Genomic DNA, 20381 nt, shown 5'->3' with positions numbered 1-20381 from the left:
TCTTTACCCTCCATTAGTTATTCATAGTCCAAAATCTAAATGCCCAGGTGATTTTTTTTTTCTATGACTATGGAATTCGGGGGTTTTGGTTTTGTTTTGTTTTTTTAAGATTTTTATTTATTTATTTGACAGAGACAGAGAGGGAATACAAGCAGGAGGAGTGGGAGAGGGAGAAGCAGGCTTCCCACTGAGCAGGGAGCCCAATGTGGGGCTTGATCCCAGGACCCTAGGATCATGACCTGAGCCGAGGGCAGACGCTCAGCGACTGAGCCACCCAGGCACCCCGGAATTCGGGTTTATGATACAGCGTCTCTGAACCACAGATGAGCTTCAGAAGGGAGGGGGGATTATTATGTGTGTGCACCTTCCTGAGGAGTTGGTCTATAATGTTTATCACTTACTCGTTTATCTAAGAAATACGTATTAAAAAGCCAAGGACTGCTCTGGGCACTTTGAAAAAAAAATAGACAAAAATATCTGCTCTCATAAAACTTACATTATAGCAGGGAGACAGACACTAAAGGTAAATAATATCTGTAGTATAGATGATGAGTAATAAGAAAAATAAAGCAGGGGAGAGGGCAGGGATGGATTGGGCAGTTTGAGAACAGATGCCCAGGGAAGGGGACACTCAGTAAAGGCCTAAAGGAGGTGGGGAGTGAGCCAGGCAGATTATGGAGGAAGCACAGTCCAGGCGAAGGGAGTAGCAAGGGCAAAGGCCAAGGTGACTTGAGCAGAGAAAGCTGGGAAAAGCGTAGGAGCAGATAAGGTCAGAAAGGTAATGGGCCCGATCATACGAGGGTCATATAGGGCCTTGTGGACGTTGTGAGGGCTTGGACTTTATGCTGAGTGAGGAAAACCACTGGAAGATTTTGAGCAGAGGAATAACGTGATGTGACTTATGTTTTACGAAAATCACTCAGGTTGATTGGTTGGCATTAGACAAAAAAGAGGCAGGACAGAAGGTAGTAGATGAGGGAGGAAGCTACTGCAATAATTCAGGCAAGTGGTAACGATGACTTGGCCAGGGCTGGACATTGAGGTGGTGAGAAGTGGCCAGATAGATGCAGATGCTGTGTGTATGTTGATGGTAGAGCCAGCAGAATTTGCTAATGAATTTGATATTGGGTGCTGAGGCAGGGGGGGATGGATTTGACTTAAGTTTTTGACCTGAGCAACTAGAAAAACAAAATTGCCGTCTGAGAAAGGAAAGACTACAGAAAGAAGAGGTTTGGAAGAAACAACCAGGAGTGTAGTTTTAGGTGTATTAAGTGTAGCAGACACCCAACAGGACATTTTGAGTAGGCAGTTGGATATAAGTTGGATATTTACTTCTGGAATTCAGGAGGAATGAACAAGGTGGAAACAGGGATCTAGGCATAATCAGCAAATAGATTTAAAGCCATGAGATTATGGGGCGCCTGGGTGGCTCAATCGGTTAAACGTCTGCCTTCGGCTCAGGTCATGATCCCAGGGTCCTGGGATTGAGCCCCGCATCGGGCTCCCTGCTCAGCGGGGAGTCTGCTTCTCCCTCTCCCTCTGCCTGCCACTCTGCCTACTTGTGCTCTCTATCTCTCTGTCAAATAAATAAATAAAATCTTAAAAAAAAAAAAGCCATGAGATTATATTAAATCACCAAAAGAGTGAGTACAGAAAGAAAAGAGAACAGGTTCCTCCTAAGCCCTGAGGAAATTAGGAGGAATCAGCAAAGAAGATTGAGAAGGAGTAGCTGGAGAAGTAGAAAGAAAACCTAGAAAGGGTGGTGTCCTAGAAGCCAAATAAAATTTTTCAAGGAGGAGGAAGCCATCAGCTGTAGCAAAAGCTCTTGATAGTTCAGGTGGAAAACAAGACAGATTTTTAGATGTAACAATTTAGAGGTCATTGGTGACGTAAGGGGCAGTTTCAGTGGAGTGGTGGGTGCAAAAACTAGATAAGAATGGGTTTAAAAGACAATCACAGAAGAGAAATCAGAGATGGGGAGTATAGATGACTTGGTCAAGGAGACTTTCTACTCAGCAAAGGAGAGAAGTGGAGCAGTCACTAGAGTGGGATTCTCTCATGTCTGTGACATGTAAAAAGCTAAGAAGCTAAGAAGCACCACTACAGAAGGAAGCCTAAGGTGTGAGAGTAGAAGGAAATCTAGGTGGGTCCCAGACGGTGCCAGAAGCAGGCTAAAGACTTGACTTTTTGCCTTGCCCTGTTCTAGGAGAGTCCTCCAGAAGTCTTCATAGAAGGCATTTTCCAGCCAAGCTATAAAAGTGGGAAGCTACACACTTTGGAGAACTTGCTAGAGTCCATTGATCCAACCTTAGAGAGCTGGGGAAAGTATTTGATAGCTGCCTGCCAACATTTACAGAAGAAGAACTACTACCACATTCTATACGAGCTGCAGCAGTTTATGAAGGTAATAGCCCCTTCCTGCTCTCTACCTCTGTTGATGACACCCTGCCATGCGGGGAGACTGTGCAAGATGAGGGAACAAGACTATCATTGGGTCCCTGGCCTCACTCTTAGACCAACCCTAGAGCAAATCCATGTGGCTTTCTAGCATTGTTGAATAACATTAGGATTTCCATCCCCATCCCAAAGAGGCAGACCTTAACCTTGTCAATAATAGCATTCTTCAGAATTCAAGGAACATGAAGGTGAAAAAGAGGTCTGTGGCAATTTTAAGATAAGCATGAGGCATGAATGCAGAATTCATAAGGAATGATGGAGAAGTGTTTTTAGAGAAGATGTGTGAAGGAGAGGGAATGAATGTCTCCCAATCTGTCCGAGGGTTGCAAACACTAAATCACAGAGAAATTGAACCACTCAAAGCCAAAGTGAGAGCGAAGCCAAGCTGAATGGAGAATCAGAAGTATCCTTTTTGAAGATCTCTTCTGTGGTGGAATAAAGTCCTTCCCGGGAGCTCAGCCAGTCAGTTTTTTGCTTTAGGATCCCTTGGGCTTAGGAGTAACTGATACAAAATAGCTGTGCAGCTGGTGACAGAAGTGGGTGCTGGCAACCAGGTTTCATGGGTGGAAATCAGGTCAGAATTCTCCTTACACCATACCCTCCAGTATCCCTGATCTCATTTGACCTGCATGTTCATTTTCCTCTTCTAGGACCAAGTCCGGGCCGCCATGACCTGTATCCGGTTCTTCAGTCACAAAGCGAAGACTTACACGGAACTGGGAGAGAAGCTCTCGTGGCTTCTTAAGGCCAAGGACCACCTGAAGATCTACCTCCAAGATACCTCCCGCAGCACCCGAAGGAAGAAAACCACCTTCTTCCAAAAGAAGATGACTGCAGCTGATGTATCAAGGTAGCCTGAGGCTCAAGGAACAGTTAGAGTGGGCAGAAGGGCTGGAATGGGGTGTCTGTTGGTGATGAAGCCACTCTTGTCCATTCCTGAACCCTTGAAAGAGAACCACACATCTAAAGGGAATCATTCCTGGGGCACCTGGGTGGCTCAGTCGTTAAGCATCTACCTTCGGCTCAGGTCGTGATCCCAGCGTCCTGGGATCAAGCCCCGCATTGGGCTTTGTGCTCCGAGGGGAGTTTGCTTCTCCCTCTCCCTGTGTGTGTGCACGCTCTCTCTCTGTCTCTCTCTCAAATAAATAAGTAAAGTCTTTAAAAATAAATAAATAAAGGGAATCATTCCTGAGTGACAGTGGCCAGTACAAGCCTGGAGAACCTACAGAGGAGCTCGTAGGAGAAGAGAGCGGGGGATGTATTAGGATCAGACCCCTTCCAGTAAGCAGGCAAAAGAGATCCTGCGAGATGTTGGCCTGCCCCCGTCTCCATCTTCCTCTCACGCTCCTCCCTTCTCCCTTGCTGAGCAGCGGTCATGCTGGCATCCTGGGGGCTCCTCCACACACCAAGCCCTTCCCTCCTCTCAGTCTTCAGGCTGGCTTATCCATTCACTCCCTCTGCTTACAACACAGCATCTAAAGTAAATGCTGCACCCCGCCTTTATCGCCTTTGTAGGCCCAGTCGCTAAATATTTTATGTGTTCGTTCATTATTCATCTCTCCTCTAGCCTGTGAACTCTGTGAGGGCAGGGTTTGTGTCCCTCTTGACCTCTGTTGTTGTCTGAAGCATGTAGGTGCTACATAAACACTTCCTGATTTGGGGCCTGGACTCTCTCTGGTCCCACGGAGCCTCTGGCCCCTCGGAGGCACCTCTGTCCAGGGCACCAGACCACCCTTTGTGTCTTGTTGTAACTGCTCAGAGAGTATTTTGGATCTCTTCTTCCACCATATCATTTCTTTTGCCTTTTCCAATGCCATCTTCTCGTGGTGTCTCAGTCCCCCGGCTCTAGTCACTCCTGAAGCCCCTCATGAGGCTCGACTGTGCGTCTCCTGTCATCATAGGCACATGAATACACTTCAGCTGCAGATGGAAGTGACCAGGTTCTTACATCGGTGTGAAAGTGCTGGGACCTCGCAGATCACCACCTTGCCTCTGCCAACTCTCTTTGGAAATAACCACATGAAAATGGATGTTGCCTGCAAGGTACAGTCGAATGTTTCAGACCTCTGACAGACTGTTCTTATCTTTCAGAAGTTTACCACAATTGTTATCGTCTAGTTAGTATTTCAGTTGTTCGTTTGAAGGCTGTCTTCCCACTAGAATGTGAGCCACAGAAGGCTGGGGATCAAGTCCATTTTGATTACTCTTGTATCCCTAGTGCCTGGCACTGAGTAGAGTCTCAACAAATACTTGTTGAATAAATGGCGGCCCTCTTTCTTGATAGAGGGGCTACTCCGTACTTATTGCCTCTTTAAGCACATTTCCCTCTCCTTTTCAGGTCATGCTAGGAGGGAAAAATGTGGAAGATGGTTTTGGAATTGCATTCCGTGTTCTGCAGGTATGACTTGAATCACTCAAGATGGATGGAACTGGCCACAGTTCCATGAGAGGTTATTCTTCAGAAAACTTTTACCCCAAGGGAAGCAGATACACATATACGTCACGAATGAAGTCAAGGTGGCTATTACAGAACTGTGTCAAGATTCTCGGGCACTTTGCCAGAAGCCAAGTAACCAATGACAAATTCATCAAGAGCTATCAGATAAAGACCTGAAACCGGGTTCCCCACAGCTGTTCCCCTGCACAGCCTCTGCTTGCCCTCTGAGGGGAGCATGGCTGAAGGAAGTGGCAGGGGGCTGGTGGAGGTCCTGTGCAGCAGGAAGGGCCATCAGCATCAAGAACTGCCCCTCCATCCATCCCTAGGAGTTGGCTCAAGGAGTGCCTTTCCTGTGCTTGTGGTCAGAGGACGCACGTGTGACTATGGCGCTGGAGCAGAGTCTGGAGCAGGGCACTGAAACCACAAGGGGCAGTTTCTCCAGACCACCCCCCACCACCACCCCCCGCGCTGGCCCTCCCCAGACAGTTCCACACAGATACCCTAAGGACCATCACTCTCTGGGCAAGTGGGGTCTGGAACACATTGTGTGTGTGTTGAGGATCAATGGCTTCATGAGTGATCAGACTGATTCCTTTCTATTCCACCTATTTCAGTGTTGGAAACAGCTCTCCACAGCCAGATACCCCTGGTGGACAGGCAGAGCCGCAGTTCCTCTCAGAGTCTGTCAAGGATTGTCATAGATTGGGCCTAAAGTGTTTATCTGGTAGTTTCTAGCAAAGCAGTCTTTTGGTGAATTGGTCTGTTTCCAAATACTAAGGCATCTCTTGGCCGAGCACCAAGTGTCCGTAGCAGCAAATACCAACCCCCAACATCCCTATCCTAAGACAAAGGTGGCTCATTAGAAGAACGAACTGGCCTTGGGAATTTGATTAGAATATTTTCAGAAAGTGGCATGGCATTAAGTGAGGTATACCATGTTAGATATCAAGGTTACGATGTTTATGGTTGCTTCCTGAAATGTCTGCCTCATTCCAAAGAGGAACTTTCTGCTTGTTTTTGTTTGTGTGTCATATGAGTATTTTCTATTGTGACTGCAATCAATATGGCTTATCTACACCAAGCAGAGTGGGGGCTTTTTAAATGTTGCCTTCCTTCCTACTGCCGGTGTCCCCTGCTCCCCTAAGCCCCTCATTCTGTGTTCTAGGACTTCCAGCTGGACGCCGCCGCCACCTACTGCAGAGCTGCCCGGCAGTTGGTGGAGAGGGAGAAATACAGCGAAATACAGCAACTGCTCAAGTGTGTCAGTGAGTCAGGCATGGCGGCCAAGAGTGATGGGGACACCATCCTCCTCAACTGCTTGGAAGCATTCAAGAGAATTCCACCCCAGGTACGCTCACTCCTGTACCTCTTGGTTCCTCCATCTATTTCATTGTCTTCACATCCCCCTTCTTGGTTTTTCTGTTCCCCACGATACATTCATGATGTATTGAAACTCCGCAAGATCCCTTTATCTTTCTGACTCCTCTGTACTAATGGTCTCAGCCAAATCAACCCTTCCCTGGAAAGAAAATTCGTGCGTATAACCTCTATCCCTGGCAGGTGTCCCTCAATATCCACTGTCTGACATGTGCACCTGTGGGCAGACCCATTTGAGCTTCTCCCTGTGATTGTAGAGGAGGTCAGGGTGGGTCTGCAGATAGTCTTTGAGCCTGTTGCCTATGAAATTGTCCCCCTGTGGCTTCTTCGTGGGGTAAACAGAGCCACATCCATGTGTGAAGGCCAAGGACAGTCCCCTCGGGAGCTGTTATTTCTCCTCAAATTCCCAAACCTAGTGTTAATCATTAGATTTCCTTTGGTGTTCTTATAGCCAAAGTTGAGTTTAAAAAGAGAACAGGCAGGCTGAGGCTGGATTGGGCCTCAGCTCCCACGCTGGGGACTCCTCTTCCTCCTCTTACGACCGCTATTTCTGTTCTGCACAGGAGCTAGAGGGCCTGATTCAGGCGATACACAGTGATGACAACAAGGTGAGTAGAACTTTCTCCAAACCCTGTTCGTGTCATGAGCAGCACCTGGAGCCAACCTTTTCACCTTTATCCCTTGCTCCCCACAACAGTTCCATTCAACCTGTATCTCCACTTCTTTGTCATCCGGAAGTGGAGCAGGGGCCCAGGCAGGGGTGCAGAGGGAGAAGGTAGATGGAGCACACACAAACATTGACTTCATGAGCCTTTGTCTTCCCACTTCTTCACCTCCATTTTCATGCAGAGCTTCTCTCAGAGACCCCTAGGAAATCCTTCACTTCCATCTTCAGGTTGACTGACTGAATGAGGTTCTCAGAGTGGGTAGGCATTTCTTTATCCTGGAGGGAAAAGGGTACCTTGTACCGGAAGGAAAAAACCCTACCCAGCCCTTGAGCAACAAAGAGCCATTCGTGTCTCATTCTCCAAGCAGGCTAATTCCCTGCGGTCAGTGAGCTCTTAGGAAATCAGTGCTCTGCAAGGAGTACCAGGCAGAATAGAAGTACTCCCAGCTGCTCCTACTTGTGCCTAACCACACGCTCATCCACCCGCCATCTGGAGGAAGGCCCACAGGCCAGCAGAAGCATAGTAAAACCAAGCCAGACTGCCCTGGCCACTAGCAGCGGGAAGATCTGCAGCTGAGTCCCTCCTGAGGAAAACTAATGTCAGGCACATGGCTTCTTACAGAAGCACAGAGCTGCTCCCCATGGTAGTGTTGCTAATCCTTGGACTGAATTTGCCAGGCCTTCAGTCGAGGGATTAGGGAGAATATGTTCCGAGCATTTCTTCATTTATGCTTGCAGCATCCAGATGACCTCTTATGGAAAGGATGGAATTCTAATATTCTGAATTGTAGAGAAGTACTTTTTCAAAATCATAGTGAGAATCCAGCAGCCAGGCCAGACACCCTGGTTCCCTGAGTCCCAAACTGCAGTCCTTTTCCAAGCCTTCAGTGAGCCTCCCCCTCAATAGGACAAAGGCTGTGTCCCTGGGAAAGGCATGCATTAAAATCTCGACAGTTCTTACTTTTTCAGGTCTTTTTCTCTCAACAGCTATTCTCATGCACTTAAGTGATCTCAGGCCACAAGGTCTTGCCAAAAACCAGCCTTACTCAGTTCCTATTTCAGACTTTCTGGCAAAATGCCCTCCTTCTCTAGGTAGGAATCTTGCTTGCCCGCTTGTGATACTATGTTTAATGCACCATAGGTACTAAGTAGAGCTAAACCCGTGGGTGAGAGCAAACATCCTGGGGCAGCAGGTAGATACCCAGACAGCAGGCCTTGATCATTTAGTAAGCTTAGAGAATATCCGGCATCTTCTAGCTTTAGCAGACTATCTGTAGTTGAGCTTAGGAAAGAAAGACTTCAGCGACCAAGACAGAAAAGAAGGTGGAAGGTTGAAACATGAAGGGAGAGGAGTCCCTTCCAGCCACCAGAAGGGACTGTCACAGCAGAAGGGCAGCTGCTGGTGGAAGCTCTGAGGCAGCTCCTGAGGGCCTGGCTGTTGGCTGGCCTAGAACACTGGCAAACCAGCAACGTGCTGGTGAGGTCGGGGCCAGGGAAGGCATGGGCTCTGGTCTCCACTACACTGGGGCTTTATGAGGTGGAGGCCTCCAGGATGCAAGAGAGACACCCCTCATACCCAAAACTGAGATGCTTCTGATCCAAACAGCAGAAGTCAAGTCAACGTGTGATGAGACCTTAATTAGACCTTTTCTAATGGTGTGTGTGCATGTTCCTACCTGAATTTCCAGTTACAAGATGTTAAATACAGCAGGTCAAAACAGAAAAACAGTGAAAGGGGTATCTGTGTGTGCCCATGGTAAGGGAGAGATATGATGTTTCGTCCATTCGTGCATTCATTCATTCACTTAATGCATATTTATTCAGTTCCTACCGCATGCCAGGCCGTGCGTGCACTAGGCACAAGTACAAGAAGTAGAAAAAGCAGACACCATTCCTGTCCTCATGGAGCTTAAAATCTAGTCAAGGAAACAGACATCAATCAAATCATCACCCAGACAACTGTAAAATCCTCACGTGTGGGCAGTGACAGTGCTGACTGTGAAGCGAGGAGGAAGCTGGAGTGCCCAGGATAGTGAGGAGAGCCTCAGAAGCAATAGACAGAGGCCAGACTCCGCCCGCCTGCCTGCTTTCTTCTTTTTGACATTCTGAGATTATTTGTAATCATTATAAAGTAACACAGTATAATAGCTTAAGGTCCAGAATATTTAAAGCGTTGCTACAATGTAATGAACGACAAGAACCCAGTCATTAATTTGATAGGTGAGAAGTTGATCTGCCGAGCTCTGGGACACAGCTCTGTGTTTGTTGCTTCATCATCCGTGATGGTTTCTCTCTGGCTGTCTCTTCTGCCCCATTGCCAGGTTCAGGCCTACCTGACATGTTGCAAACTGCGTTCTGCCTACCTGATTGCCGTGAAGCAAGAGCACTCACGCGCCACAGTCCTCGTCCAGCAGGTGCAGCAGGCCGCCAAGAGCAGCGGGGACACAGTAGTGCAAGACATCTGCACACAGTGGCTTCTGACGAGCCACACCCGGGGTGCCCACGGCTCAGGCTCCAGGAAGTGACCATGGGCAGCGGGGCCTGAATACTGTGGAACAGGAGAGATGGAGATGATCTCTCCCTCTTTCCTCCTGTGCAGTGGGACTTCCCTGGCTCTGCCCCAGGTCGGAAAGAGCTGGATTGGACCCTACTTGCCATCTTGGGCAAGGATAGGACCTTTCACGCCACGCAAGTGCCATGTTTCTGTAAAATTGTGGAATCTGTATGTTTGTCTGGAGATGGCCAGTTCTTTCTACCTCAGAGTGAGTGAGTGTGCGTGCACTCTCCTGTGCACTCATGTTTACGCCTAAGCATTTCTGAACAAACAAAACAACCCCCCCACCCCCCACCAAAAAGAGGCACTTTTACTTTAGACTTCTGCCAGTCTGAAAACCTTCCCTGCGTTTTGGTTCTTAACCCGGGTCATCCTGTTTATATGCAGTTCCTTCCGTGTGGAGATGCTCAGTAGCTCCTCATAACTAGAAGGGTTTTACAGAGAATTCTAGAGCAGCACCAAAAGGATTGCCTCTTATTTCTTCCTTCTCCTCCCCAAATTCAGAGATGGCCTTGGGGCAAGTGCTAATTGTGGAATAAAACTGGTCCATGCATGTCCTGTCACAAGCACAAGGAGTTACCAGGAATCTTTGGAAGGTAGTGTGAACAGAAGGATCCTCAGGTGCCGGCGTCTGAAAACTGGATTCACACAGTGAGGGGGTCAGAGCCCCACACACCGGCAGGCAGGGCACCGTCACATCCATCCCACAGGGAGAGAAAAGTGAACCTCTCCAAACAAGAATGCAGGAAGGTTGCCGACAAGCACAGAGCTGGCTTCTGCGAATATCCCTGCCACAAAGAGAGAACACGGCTCCCTAGTCGAGAGTGAAGAGAGAAATGGTAGCCACGATCCTAGGACTAAAATGGCTAGACTGCCTGTTTGAATTACAGTCCTATTTGTGCCCCTTTAAAATGGTTAGGAAACTGCTTCCTCTTCTCTCCTGCTTCTCCACAGTCTCAGCAGGACCACAAGATGAAGACGCAGAGAACCAGGGTCATTGAGAGGGCGGTGCACTTCTTTGTCTTCACAGAGGGAGTCGTGGGTTGGGCCTGTGGATAAGAGTCAAAACAAAGGGACAATGAATAGGTCCCCATCCAGTTGGTGGAAAACCAGGTGAAGTACTCCTTTCATACTCCCACACCAGATGCGATTTAGAAAGGGTCTTTCATCCTTAATGACTTGGATTTGCAAATGAGGGCCCTGAGGAAAGCTCTGCAACTCTGAGCCTCCCACCAGCCGGAGCTCAGTCTGAGGATCTCACATTTGTTGCTGAGACAAACAGGAACTGGAAGCCAAAGTCAGTATCTCTGGTGCTTAGACCTATGGATTTCTCTCTGAACCAGGTTTTTTGATAGTAAAAAAACAACTGTTATGGGCATCTGTCAAATTCAGAGCTTTGGTCCTATAGAGAGGAGAAAGACTCTGCACAGAAAATATTAGATCTCTTTTTGGGAGAAGTTTAACAAGTGAAGTGGTTTTTCCTTCTTTGAGTCATAGAATTGTCTGTCTTCCAGGAAATGTCATTCCCTGGCATCTGCTTGCCCTTCAGAGTCTGCCTGTCCTCTTTGCACTGGACATAAGCACTTTATATGAATGGGTTGCAAATCGTGCAGCTTTTAATTTGGCATGTTAAGACCAGATTTTTCTGGGGCACCTGGGTGGCTCAGTCATTAAGCGTCTGCCTTCGGCTCAGGTCATGATCCCAGGGTCCTGGGATCGAGCCCCGCATCAGGCTCCCTGTTCAGCAGGAAACCTGCTTCTCCCTCTTCTACTCCCCCTGCTTGTGTTCCCTCTCTCACTGTGTCTCTCTCTGTCAAATAAATAAAATCTTTAAAAAAAAAAAAAAAAAAACAGATTTTTCTGACTTTTTTCCTCTAACTAGTTGAACTATAAAATAGGTAACCATTGACTGGACTAAGATGAGGCTAAAGGTCTTTGAGCATCACGCTGTAGTCTCCAGGGAAAAAAAAGTACATGTTGAAGGGTTGAATGTTTCACTACAGGCAAGCCACAATAAAGTGTCTATCCTACCAGTTTCTTGGCTTTGCGACTTTTTTTGTGATGTCTTGCTCTTACCCTTCCCTTCCTTTTTGCCTTGTGTTCTGTGTGAAGTGAAACCACAGGTGGGGGAGCTCAGATGGTCTTCAGTTCTTGAATTTTCTTGAAATGATTCCCATCATAACTAATGACTCTTTGGTTAGGATTTATCTCAAGTTTCCTATGTGTTCAAAACTATTAGTGTACTCTCTACCACCAGAAAACTTTTTTGCTTCAATTGGGGTTGTAGGTGGAAGTAGGTTATACATTCATCAGGTATAGAAAGTAAGTGAAAAAAGTCCCTCCCATCCCTGTCCCCTCAACCCAGTGCTCTCCCAGAGGCCACCAATGTTACCAGTTTCTAGTGTATACTTCCAGAGCTATCTTACTGTGTAAACTAAACAGCAATGACTAAAATATTCCATGGTGAAAGATATACCATAATTATTTAACCAGTCTCTTGGATATTTTAGGTCATTGCTATCTCTCACCACTACAAACTATGCTGCAGTGAATTATCTTGTCCCAAATCCCCTGGACAAGGATGAATGGATGTGTGCATTTGGCACATATTGCCAGTTGCCTTCCAAAGAGGTCACAGCAATGAACTCTTCCACCAGCAGTGTAGGACAGAACCCACTTTCCCATATCCTTGCCATTGAACTTTGTGGCTCTTGGCCAGTCCGATACATGAAAAATGGTACTGAACATTTTTTTAAGCTGCTCATCATTTTTAAAAATCCATATGTCTTTTTAATATCAACCAAATTGTAAATCTTCAAAACCAAGTGTAGGGTCTTTGGGGAAAGTAGAACTGAAGCTTAAATTGTTTTCTTGCCACCCTCTTAGAGCATGTGTTTACAGTATAATACTTAAGCCATGGACTGTAGCATTGCTGCCATTATCTCCTTTCCCCAGAAACATGACCTCTTCTAAATTTCTCATTAAAAAAAAAAAAAGTTCAGAAATTGTGATGAAAGTAGACCTGAAAATCACCTGGTATGGACATGGCACAAAGATGTATCACAACACAGATAATTAGAACACCCAATCTAACTCTAGGATAGGGGACTATAGACTATGTTTAGAAACCTGAGACACTCCAAAGTTACCAGTTATCTTTGGCTGGAGCTTAAACGAAGTAGGTCAAATGCTTTTAGACTGTCTTCATACCCAAGCAACCAAATATGAATAGTCCCATAACCCAAAGGTTATGGCCTTTGTTGGTCATCATCTCTTCCATAGTAATAATGTCGACTGCCCTGTCCTTAAAACTTCCAATTCCTCTACAACAAATTCATTCCACATCTGGTTATTGAATGGCTTTCTTCAGTGGAGTGCTTTCCTGCTCGTTTCTTCATGTTGTTATTTCTGCTTGGAACCCTTCCTTCACAACCTCCCAGTCTCTACCCCACCCACCAGTCTACTGTTGTCAAAACCCTGTCTTCAGGTTCATTTTATGTCCCATTTCCTCTACAGATTGTTTCTCTGACTATATACTTTCTCTTCATCCTACTTAAAGGCTGAAATTCTTCAAGATTCTATCCATTCTCTCTTGACCCTTATACTCTCCAATACAATCCCATAATTTCAACAATCATCTTGGCTTGCTGAGTTCTAAACCAAAGCTGTCCCTCTTAATTCCTGTCCACATCAGACCTGCCTTTTGATTGTTTCCAGGAAGTCACCCACATGGATGACCTCGTGGCTAATATTATAAAAATATTAGCAAGTCCAAAATGGAACACATCCTATTCCACCCACAAACCTGATCTTCCTCCTTCAGTGATTTGTATTACTGTTATTATCACTGTTAGGCATGCTGCCTGGGTTAGAAACATCAAGGTTTCTCTGTATTGACTATTTCTTCCCATTCCTCATTCAAACCTTCCGGTGCGTACCATGCATCAAGCATATATCCAGTTGGAAGCCAAATGCTATTATCATCCTACCTTTCCAGTCAGAAGAACCTCAATTTAAAGGAAACAGGAACTCAAACAATGGAAATTTGGCTCCTGCTATCTTTTTAGAAGTAAATTGTTAAACTGATATGTCACCTGCATGAGATTGCACCCACAAAGAACCATAGCTTTTTTTGAGAGAGAGAAGTGACCATAGAATACATTGAATGCATCTTATTTTTTCATTCAATTATTTATTCAACAAATAAATACTGATTACAGTTACATAGTGAGCTGCATGCTAGAGATATAAAGATGATCAAAATAGACAAAGTTCGTGTGCTCCTGGTACTTACAGAGTCCTCACAGATGACCCTCCCCCCTCTCATGTGCTCTCTCTCATTCTTGCTCTCTCAAATGAATAAATAAAAAATCTTAAAAAAAAAAAAAAAGTCATAGAGGCCAAGGAAGTAAGTTGACTTCCAGCTCCATGTGGCTCTTTTTACTCTTGAAAACCACCCCCGAAGAGTCAGGAGGAACAGACTCTAAACAAACATACCTCCGAACAGAAATGAACAATATAGGGGCGCCTGGGTGGGTCATCGTTAAGCGTCTGCTTTCAGCTCAGGTCATGGTCCCAGGGTCCTGGGATCGAACCCTACATTGGGCTCCTTGCTCAGCAGAAAGCCTCCTTCTCCCTCTCCCACTCCCCTTTCTTGTGTTCCCTCTCTCGCAGTCTCTCTCTCTGTCAAAAAAATAAATAAAATCTTTAAAAAAAAAATGAATGATATAAAGATTTAAAAATGGATGGAGTGATACTTCTGCTGTAGAAGGTGGAAAGGAAGAAAAGATGAGGGGGATACAGGTAAGTTTGCTGATTTGGTAGCCGAAGGACCATGTTCTCTATGAAGTCAGAGGAGAAGTCACCTGTTAACAGCCCAAGGTTGCTGATAGGTTGAGTGACTTGAGAAGATGGAGAAGACCTGAACCACGTGTTGTAAGCTGAGAAGCAGTGTTCTGTGAAGCTTTTGAAGTTTATTTGGGCCTCTGTGGGTGAAGGGGTCCCTGAGAGCTGTATTCTGGGGTGGAGGGCAGAGAGACTGGTTGCCATTAGCATTTTTATGCAAGTATTGCTGGTAAATTGCCTAAAGAGCTCTCAGAAGACCTTAAATTCCCATGGCTCCAGTTACTCATTTTTTTTTCTTTTTTTCTCATTTTAAAGCAACATCCACTTTTGTACCTAATTTTGTATCTGTAGTTTTGTATTCTTTTTTTTTTTTTTTTTAAGGGAGAGAAAGAGCATGTGCATGCAGGGTGGGGGGCAGTCAGAGGGAGCCAGAGAGAGAGCATCTTAAGCAGGCTCCATGCCCAGCGTAGAGCCCAGTGCAGGGCTCCATTTCACCACCCTGAGATCATGACCTGAGCCAAAATCAAGAGTCGGATGCTTTAACCAACTGAGCCAGCCAGGCACCCCATATTCTCTTCTTAAATATGGTCCCACAAATTGCCTAAGCTTCTCTGGATCCATCCTTGACTGTGGGGAAACAAGTGATCACTGAAGCCAGCTGACGTTGAGGACCAGTGGTTGATAGTGGTTCTAGACTGCCAGGCTGTGTGATTTTCTCCAGAAATCAGAGATTTGGATTCTTCAAGGCTTGGCTTTTGCTAGACAGGTGTGATAATAGGACAAGGGAATTAGCAAGGGGAGCTGGAGGAGAAGGAAGTTAGGTTAGAGTGGGATGTTGGAAGGTAACATACCTGAGGAGCAGCAAGTTCATGTAATGACAGGGTGTCCAGATGTGACCCTTCTCATGGGAATGGGAGACCAAGGAAGAGTGAAGGAGGTCAGTGCTGAGGAGATCAAGGAACTGAATCTGAGTGGACATACAGCACACTTTCAAATACTAGTGCTTTGGGCAACCCATATGTACCCATGGTTATCACCCTCTTACAGTACCATGATGGTATTTGAGTCAAGATACTTACTGTCTAATCATGAGGCAGAATTCTCATATGTTCAGTAAACAATCTTTCTTTCGTGCCAGACTGACATTAAACCTCTCTGGTAGACATGGGCCCTGGCACAGGAAAGGCACCTCTTCTTTGGGAATTCCCAGAGCTGGGCCGTCAGTGCACATGTCTGGGTTATGTGAACAGTAATGCCCTTAGACCCAGGCAAGAAGGGCTCCTTCCCTCAGTCATGCACTTTAAAAAACCCTACATTTCACAAAAATGCACTTGAAAGTAGTAAATTTATTTAAGAATGTGTGAACATCTCTGTTACTTGGGCTCTGATGCTCAGTTCTGACATAACACAACCTGATACCCTAAACATCTGCTCTCATGCCTAACACTGTTAAAGCCCCCAGGAAAACAAGTTTTGACTGCCTCCAAATGCTTTAAAGGTGTTGTAGATGGTGCCGCTGCTCCTGAGTGCAGTGAGGGTTTGAACAGAGGAAGCGACTGGGGAGGAGAAAAGGCCAGTTAGGCACATTCATTCTCAGCATGAGGATCACAGATACTTGCATTAAAATGGATATCATTTTCAGTAGTGCTGAGTGTCTATTTTTTCTTGTCTCTCTTCTTTTTCCAATGTGTGTGCTTGCAACACTTGTATTTGGAGGCTAAATAATAATTCATTTAACCTTTAAATTGATAGACATGAAGGTGTAGAGGAAACGTGAATGAAATATAATATCCATTGTTTACACTGACAACTAAATGGACATTGAATATTAGAATCATGAATAGTTTTATTTTTACAAAAATTCCTAGAATAAATTTTCAAAAGGTAAAAAGCTTTATTTAAATAATTTTTATTTAAAATGTTGATATTTGGGGCATCTGGGTGGCTCAGTCGGTTAAGCATCTGCCTTCGGCTCAGGTCATGATCCCAGGGTCTTGGGATCAAGTCCCACATCGGGATCCTTGCTCAATGGGGAGAGTCTGCTTCTCCCTCTGCCTGCCACTCCCCCTGCTTGTGCTCGCTCTCTCTCTCTGTGTCAAATAAATAAAATCTTAAAAAAAAATAAAATAGGGGCGCCTGGGTGGCTCAGTTGGTTGAGCGGCTGCCTTCGGCTCGGGTCATGATCCTGGAGTCCCGGGATCGAGTCCCGCATCGGGCTCCCTGCTCGGCGGGGAGCCTGCTTCTCCCTCTGACCCTTCCCCCTCTCATGTGCTCTCTGTCTCAAATAAATAAATAAAATCTTTAAAAAAAAAAAATAAAATAAAATAAAATAAAATAAAATGTTGATAATCATAGCTATACTGTATTTTTTTTAAGATTTTATTTATTTATTCATGAAAGACAGAAGCAGAGGGAGAAGCAGGCTCCCCGCAGAGCGGAGAGCCCGATGCGGGACTCGATCCCAGGACCCTGGGATCATGACCCCAGCTGAAGGCAGACACTTAACCAACTGAGCCACCCAGGCATCCCTATACTGCATTTTGTCCTTTAATTTGAATAAACAATTATTCTAGAAGGAAAATAACCTAAGACATTTAAGGTAATTTTTATTTTTGCATTTCTTTAATTTACATTTTTATGAAAACATTTAAATTGCATTTATTTTAAATACACTTATATTTTGTATTTTTTAAATTCTTTAGGTAACTAATTACTGCCACTAGAACACAAAATATTGGATGATTATAACAACATAACGATTTTGTTGAGATGGAAGCCATATGGAGCAGAACCACCCTCCCACTTTCTCCCCATTGGACTATGAAATGAGCAAGAAATAGGCTTTTATTGTATTAAGCTGGTAAAATTTAGCATTGTTTGTTACAGCAGTTAATCTACTCCTCCTATCCAAACAAGTTGTACCTCATGTTCTATGATCTCAGCTGATTGTTTTGTCTAAGAGATATCATATATCCATGTATAGAAAAAATAGATTATACACATAGATGAAAATTTGGATAAACACCTATGAAAGTATTATAACCAGGACTATTAAGACTCTGTACTAGGATGTTAGATTAGTTATCCCTGTGGAGCTTGAAATTAATGGAAGATGACAGATACTTGGAGTGGAGAAAAATACAATCAAAGCAGAGTCAAAATGTCATGTTACAGAAATGAGGAAATTGGATGAAAGTAGGTCAAGAAGACATCTGCCTTAAATCAGGAGTAATGGTAGGGGAATGTACGTAAAGAAGAAAAATGGTAGATGGGGTGCCTGGGTGGCTCAATCAGTTAAGCGTCCAACTCTTGATTTTGGCTCAGGTCATGATCTCAGAGTCCTGAGATTGAGCCCTACATCAGGCTCTGCACTGAGCATGGAGCCTGCTTGAGATTCTCTCTCTATCCCTCTGTCCTTTTCCCCACACCCAAAATAAATAAGTAATTTTTTTAAATGGTAGAACATCAGCATTCAATATATGGCTTAATATATGTCAATATAATACTATTGTATCAGGACCTAGATTTCAACAATAAAGACCATTTATTGTGTCATGTAACAACAAGTCTCAAGGGGGGATAGCTCCAGTCTTGGTTAATTCAGTGACTCACTAATTTATCATCAGCACCCCAGGTCCTTCCATCTTTCCCTCTACCATCCTCAGCATATGAGCTTGTTCTTTTGGCCATGACTCAAGATAATTGTGATAGATTCAAATGTCATATTCAGCCATGACAACATCCAACAGAAGAAGACAAAACATTTCTTGTGCCTCACTTTTTAGTCAACATCAAAACCTCTCCCAGAAGTTACCAACAAGGATCCTTCCACATCCCATGGGCCATGATTGAGGCACATGCCTTTTCCAAAACCAATCATTTGCGAGGGAAGTGTGATCACCATGATTACCTTGGACTAGCAGTTCACAGCCCTACTTGCACATCAGAATTACCTGGGACTTTCGAAAATTTTTGCCCAAGAATACAACAATTAAATATTAATCTCTGGGGTAAGACCTAGTCATTGGCATTTTGTTTTAAAGTAACCTAGGTTTGAAAACAACGCTATAATGAGTTAATCAGTCACAGACAGTGACAGTGGCAGCCCACACAGTCTACTGAAAGTACTAATAATTTTCGTATATTGAAGTGTAGTTGACATACAATATTGTATTAGTTGCAAGTGTGCAACATAGTGATTCAACATTTATATACATTAAAAAGTGGTCACTATAGGAGCGCTTGGGTGGCTCATTCAGTTAAGCATCTGACTCTTGATCTCAGCTCAGGTCTTAATTTCAGGGTCATGAGTTCAGCCCCATGTTGGGCTCCACGTTGGGCGTGGAGTCTACTTAAAAAAAAAAAAAATTTGAAATGGTCACCATAATAAGCATAGCTACCATCTGTCACCATACAAAGTTGTTACATATTATTGACTATATTCCCTATGCTGTGCATTAAGTCCCCATTATTTACTTATTTTATAACTGGGAGTTTGTATCTTTTTATCTCCTTCACCTATTTCACCCATATCCCCCTCACCTCCGCTCTGGTACCTACTAGATAGTTCTCTGTATCTGGGTCTATTTCTGTTTTGTTTGTTCATTTGTTTTGTTTTTAGGTTCCACATATAAGTGAAATCATATGGTGTTTATCTTTCTCTGTCTTATTTTACTTAGCATAATACCCTCTAGATCCATCCATGTTGTCGCAAATTGCAGTATTTCTTTCTTTTTTATGGCTGAGTAATATTTGTGTGTGTATATGTATACATGTATGTATGTATGTGTATACATGTGTGTATATATGTATATGTGTGTATACATATACATATGTGTGTATACCTACATATATGTGTATACCTACGTATATATGTAGATGTAGATGAATGGATAAAGAAGATGTGATATATACATACATATATATGTATACTATATATGTATATACTATATATGTGTGTGTATATATATGTATACATATATATACATATAGTATATGTATATGTACATAATATATCTATATATATGTATATACTATATGTGTAAATATATGTGTATGTGTATAAATGTATGTATATGTACATATGTATGTATATATAGATAGATGAATGGATAAAGAAGATGTGATATATATATATATATTTTTTTTTTTTTATCCATTCATGTATTAATGGACATTTGGGTTGCTTCCATATCTTGACTATTGTAAATAATGCTGCAATGAACATAGGGGTTCATATATCTTTTCAAATGAACATTTTTGCTTTCTTCAGGTAAATACTCAAGTAGAATTGCTGGATCATATAGCATTTCTTTTTGGGGGCATAGTCTATTTTTAACTTTTTGAGGAACTCCATATGTTTTTCATAGTGGCTGCACTAATTTGCATTCCCACCAGCAGGAAATCATTCATTTTCATTTCCAAGGAAAATGTGAAAATACTGTGCTTTTTAAAAAATGAAATTTATTTCCTATCAATCCTTCCCAGGGGCAACCTCTTTTATGTGTTCATTGTATATGATTTTAGACCTTTTTCTGTGCTTTCACAAACTTATGTATATACCCACAGAAAATATATGGTATCATGATATATGTGTGTAATCTTTAAATATAAATCTTATCTCCCACACACATTCATCATTCTGCATTTCATCAATTCATCCAATCATGTGTGTGTGTCTTCATATATGTGTGTATATACTTTTTAATATAATTATTTTTTGAGTAATTACCCCAAAAGAAAGTATACTAGTACTCCATTGTATGATTATATCAAAGATTAGTTTTCCCCAAATGGACATTTAGGTTGTTTCCACCTTTTTGCTAGTACAAAAAACGCCTCCTTACACATATATGTTAATGTTACTGCAGATATTAAGAAGCAGAATTGTGGAATTGAAATGGCTTCACCATTTCTTCCACTCATACCAGCAGTATATAAAAATATCTACTTCCTAGAATTTTACCAACATTTTTTTAAAGATTTTATTTATTTGTTTGACAGCATAAGCAGGTGGAGCGGCAGGCAGAGGGAGAGGGAGAACC

At 43.7% G+C, this 20381-nt stretch overlaps 1 protein-coding gene across 8 annotated transcripts in view; it reads left to right on the top strand.

The window, feature by feature from the left end:
- The window catches only part of ZFYVE26 (zinc finger FYVE-type containing 26), a 71779-nt gene extending 52678 nt beyond the window's left edge, over positions 1-19101 (top strand). For 4 of the 8 annotated variants that reach the window (XM_064571220.1, XM_064571224.1, XM_064571219.1 and 1 more), the window contains 7 exons: positions 2207-2404; positions 3108-3307; positions 4293-4500; positions 4796-4855; positions 6060-6242; positions 6835-6879; positions 9260-11525. In XM_064571220.1, coding sequence (XP_064427290.1) covers positions 2207-2404; positions 3108-3307; positions 4293-4500; positions 4796-4855; positions 6060-6242; positions 6835-6879; positions 9260-9463 — 1098 coding nt within the window. In that variant the 3' untranslated portion in view covers positions 9464-11525. The other 4 variants (XM_045901067.3, XM_064571221.1, XM_064571226.1 and 1 more) reach the window with 3 other exon arrangements.
- The last annotated feature ends 1280 nt before the right edge of the window (positions 19102-20381 follow it).

Source organism: Mirounga angustirostris, unplaced genomic scaffold (assembly GCF_029215605.1).
Source record: "Mirounga angustirostris isolate CCGP_5_RB_7025 unplaced genomic scaffold, mMirAng1.0.hap1 SCAF_9, whole genome shotgun sequence".
In the NCBI taxonomy this organism is placed as follows: Eukaryota; Metazoa; Chordata; class Mammalia; order Carnivora; family Phocidae; genus Mirounga; species Mirounga angustirostris.
Note: the sequence above shows the minus strand (reverse complement) of the source record. Positions and strands in the feature narration are given on the sequence as shown.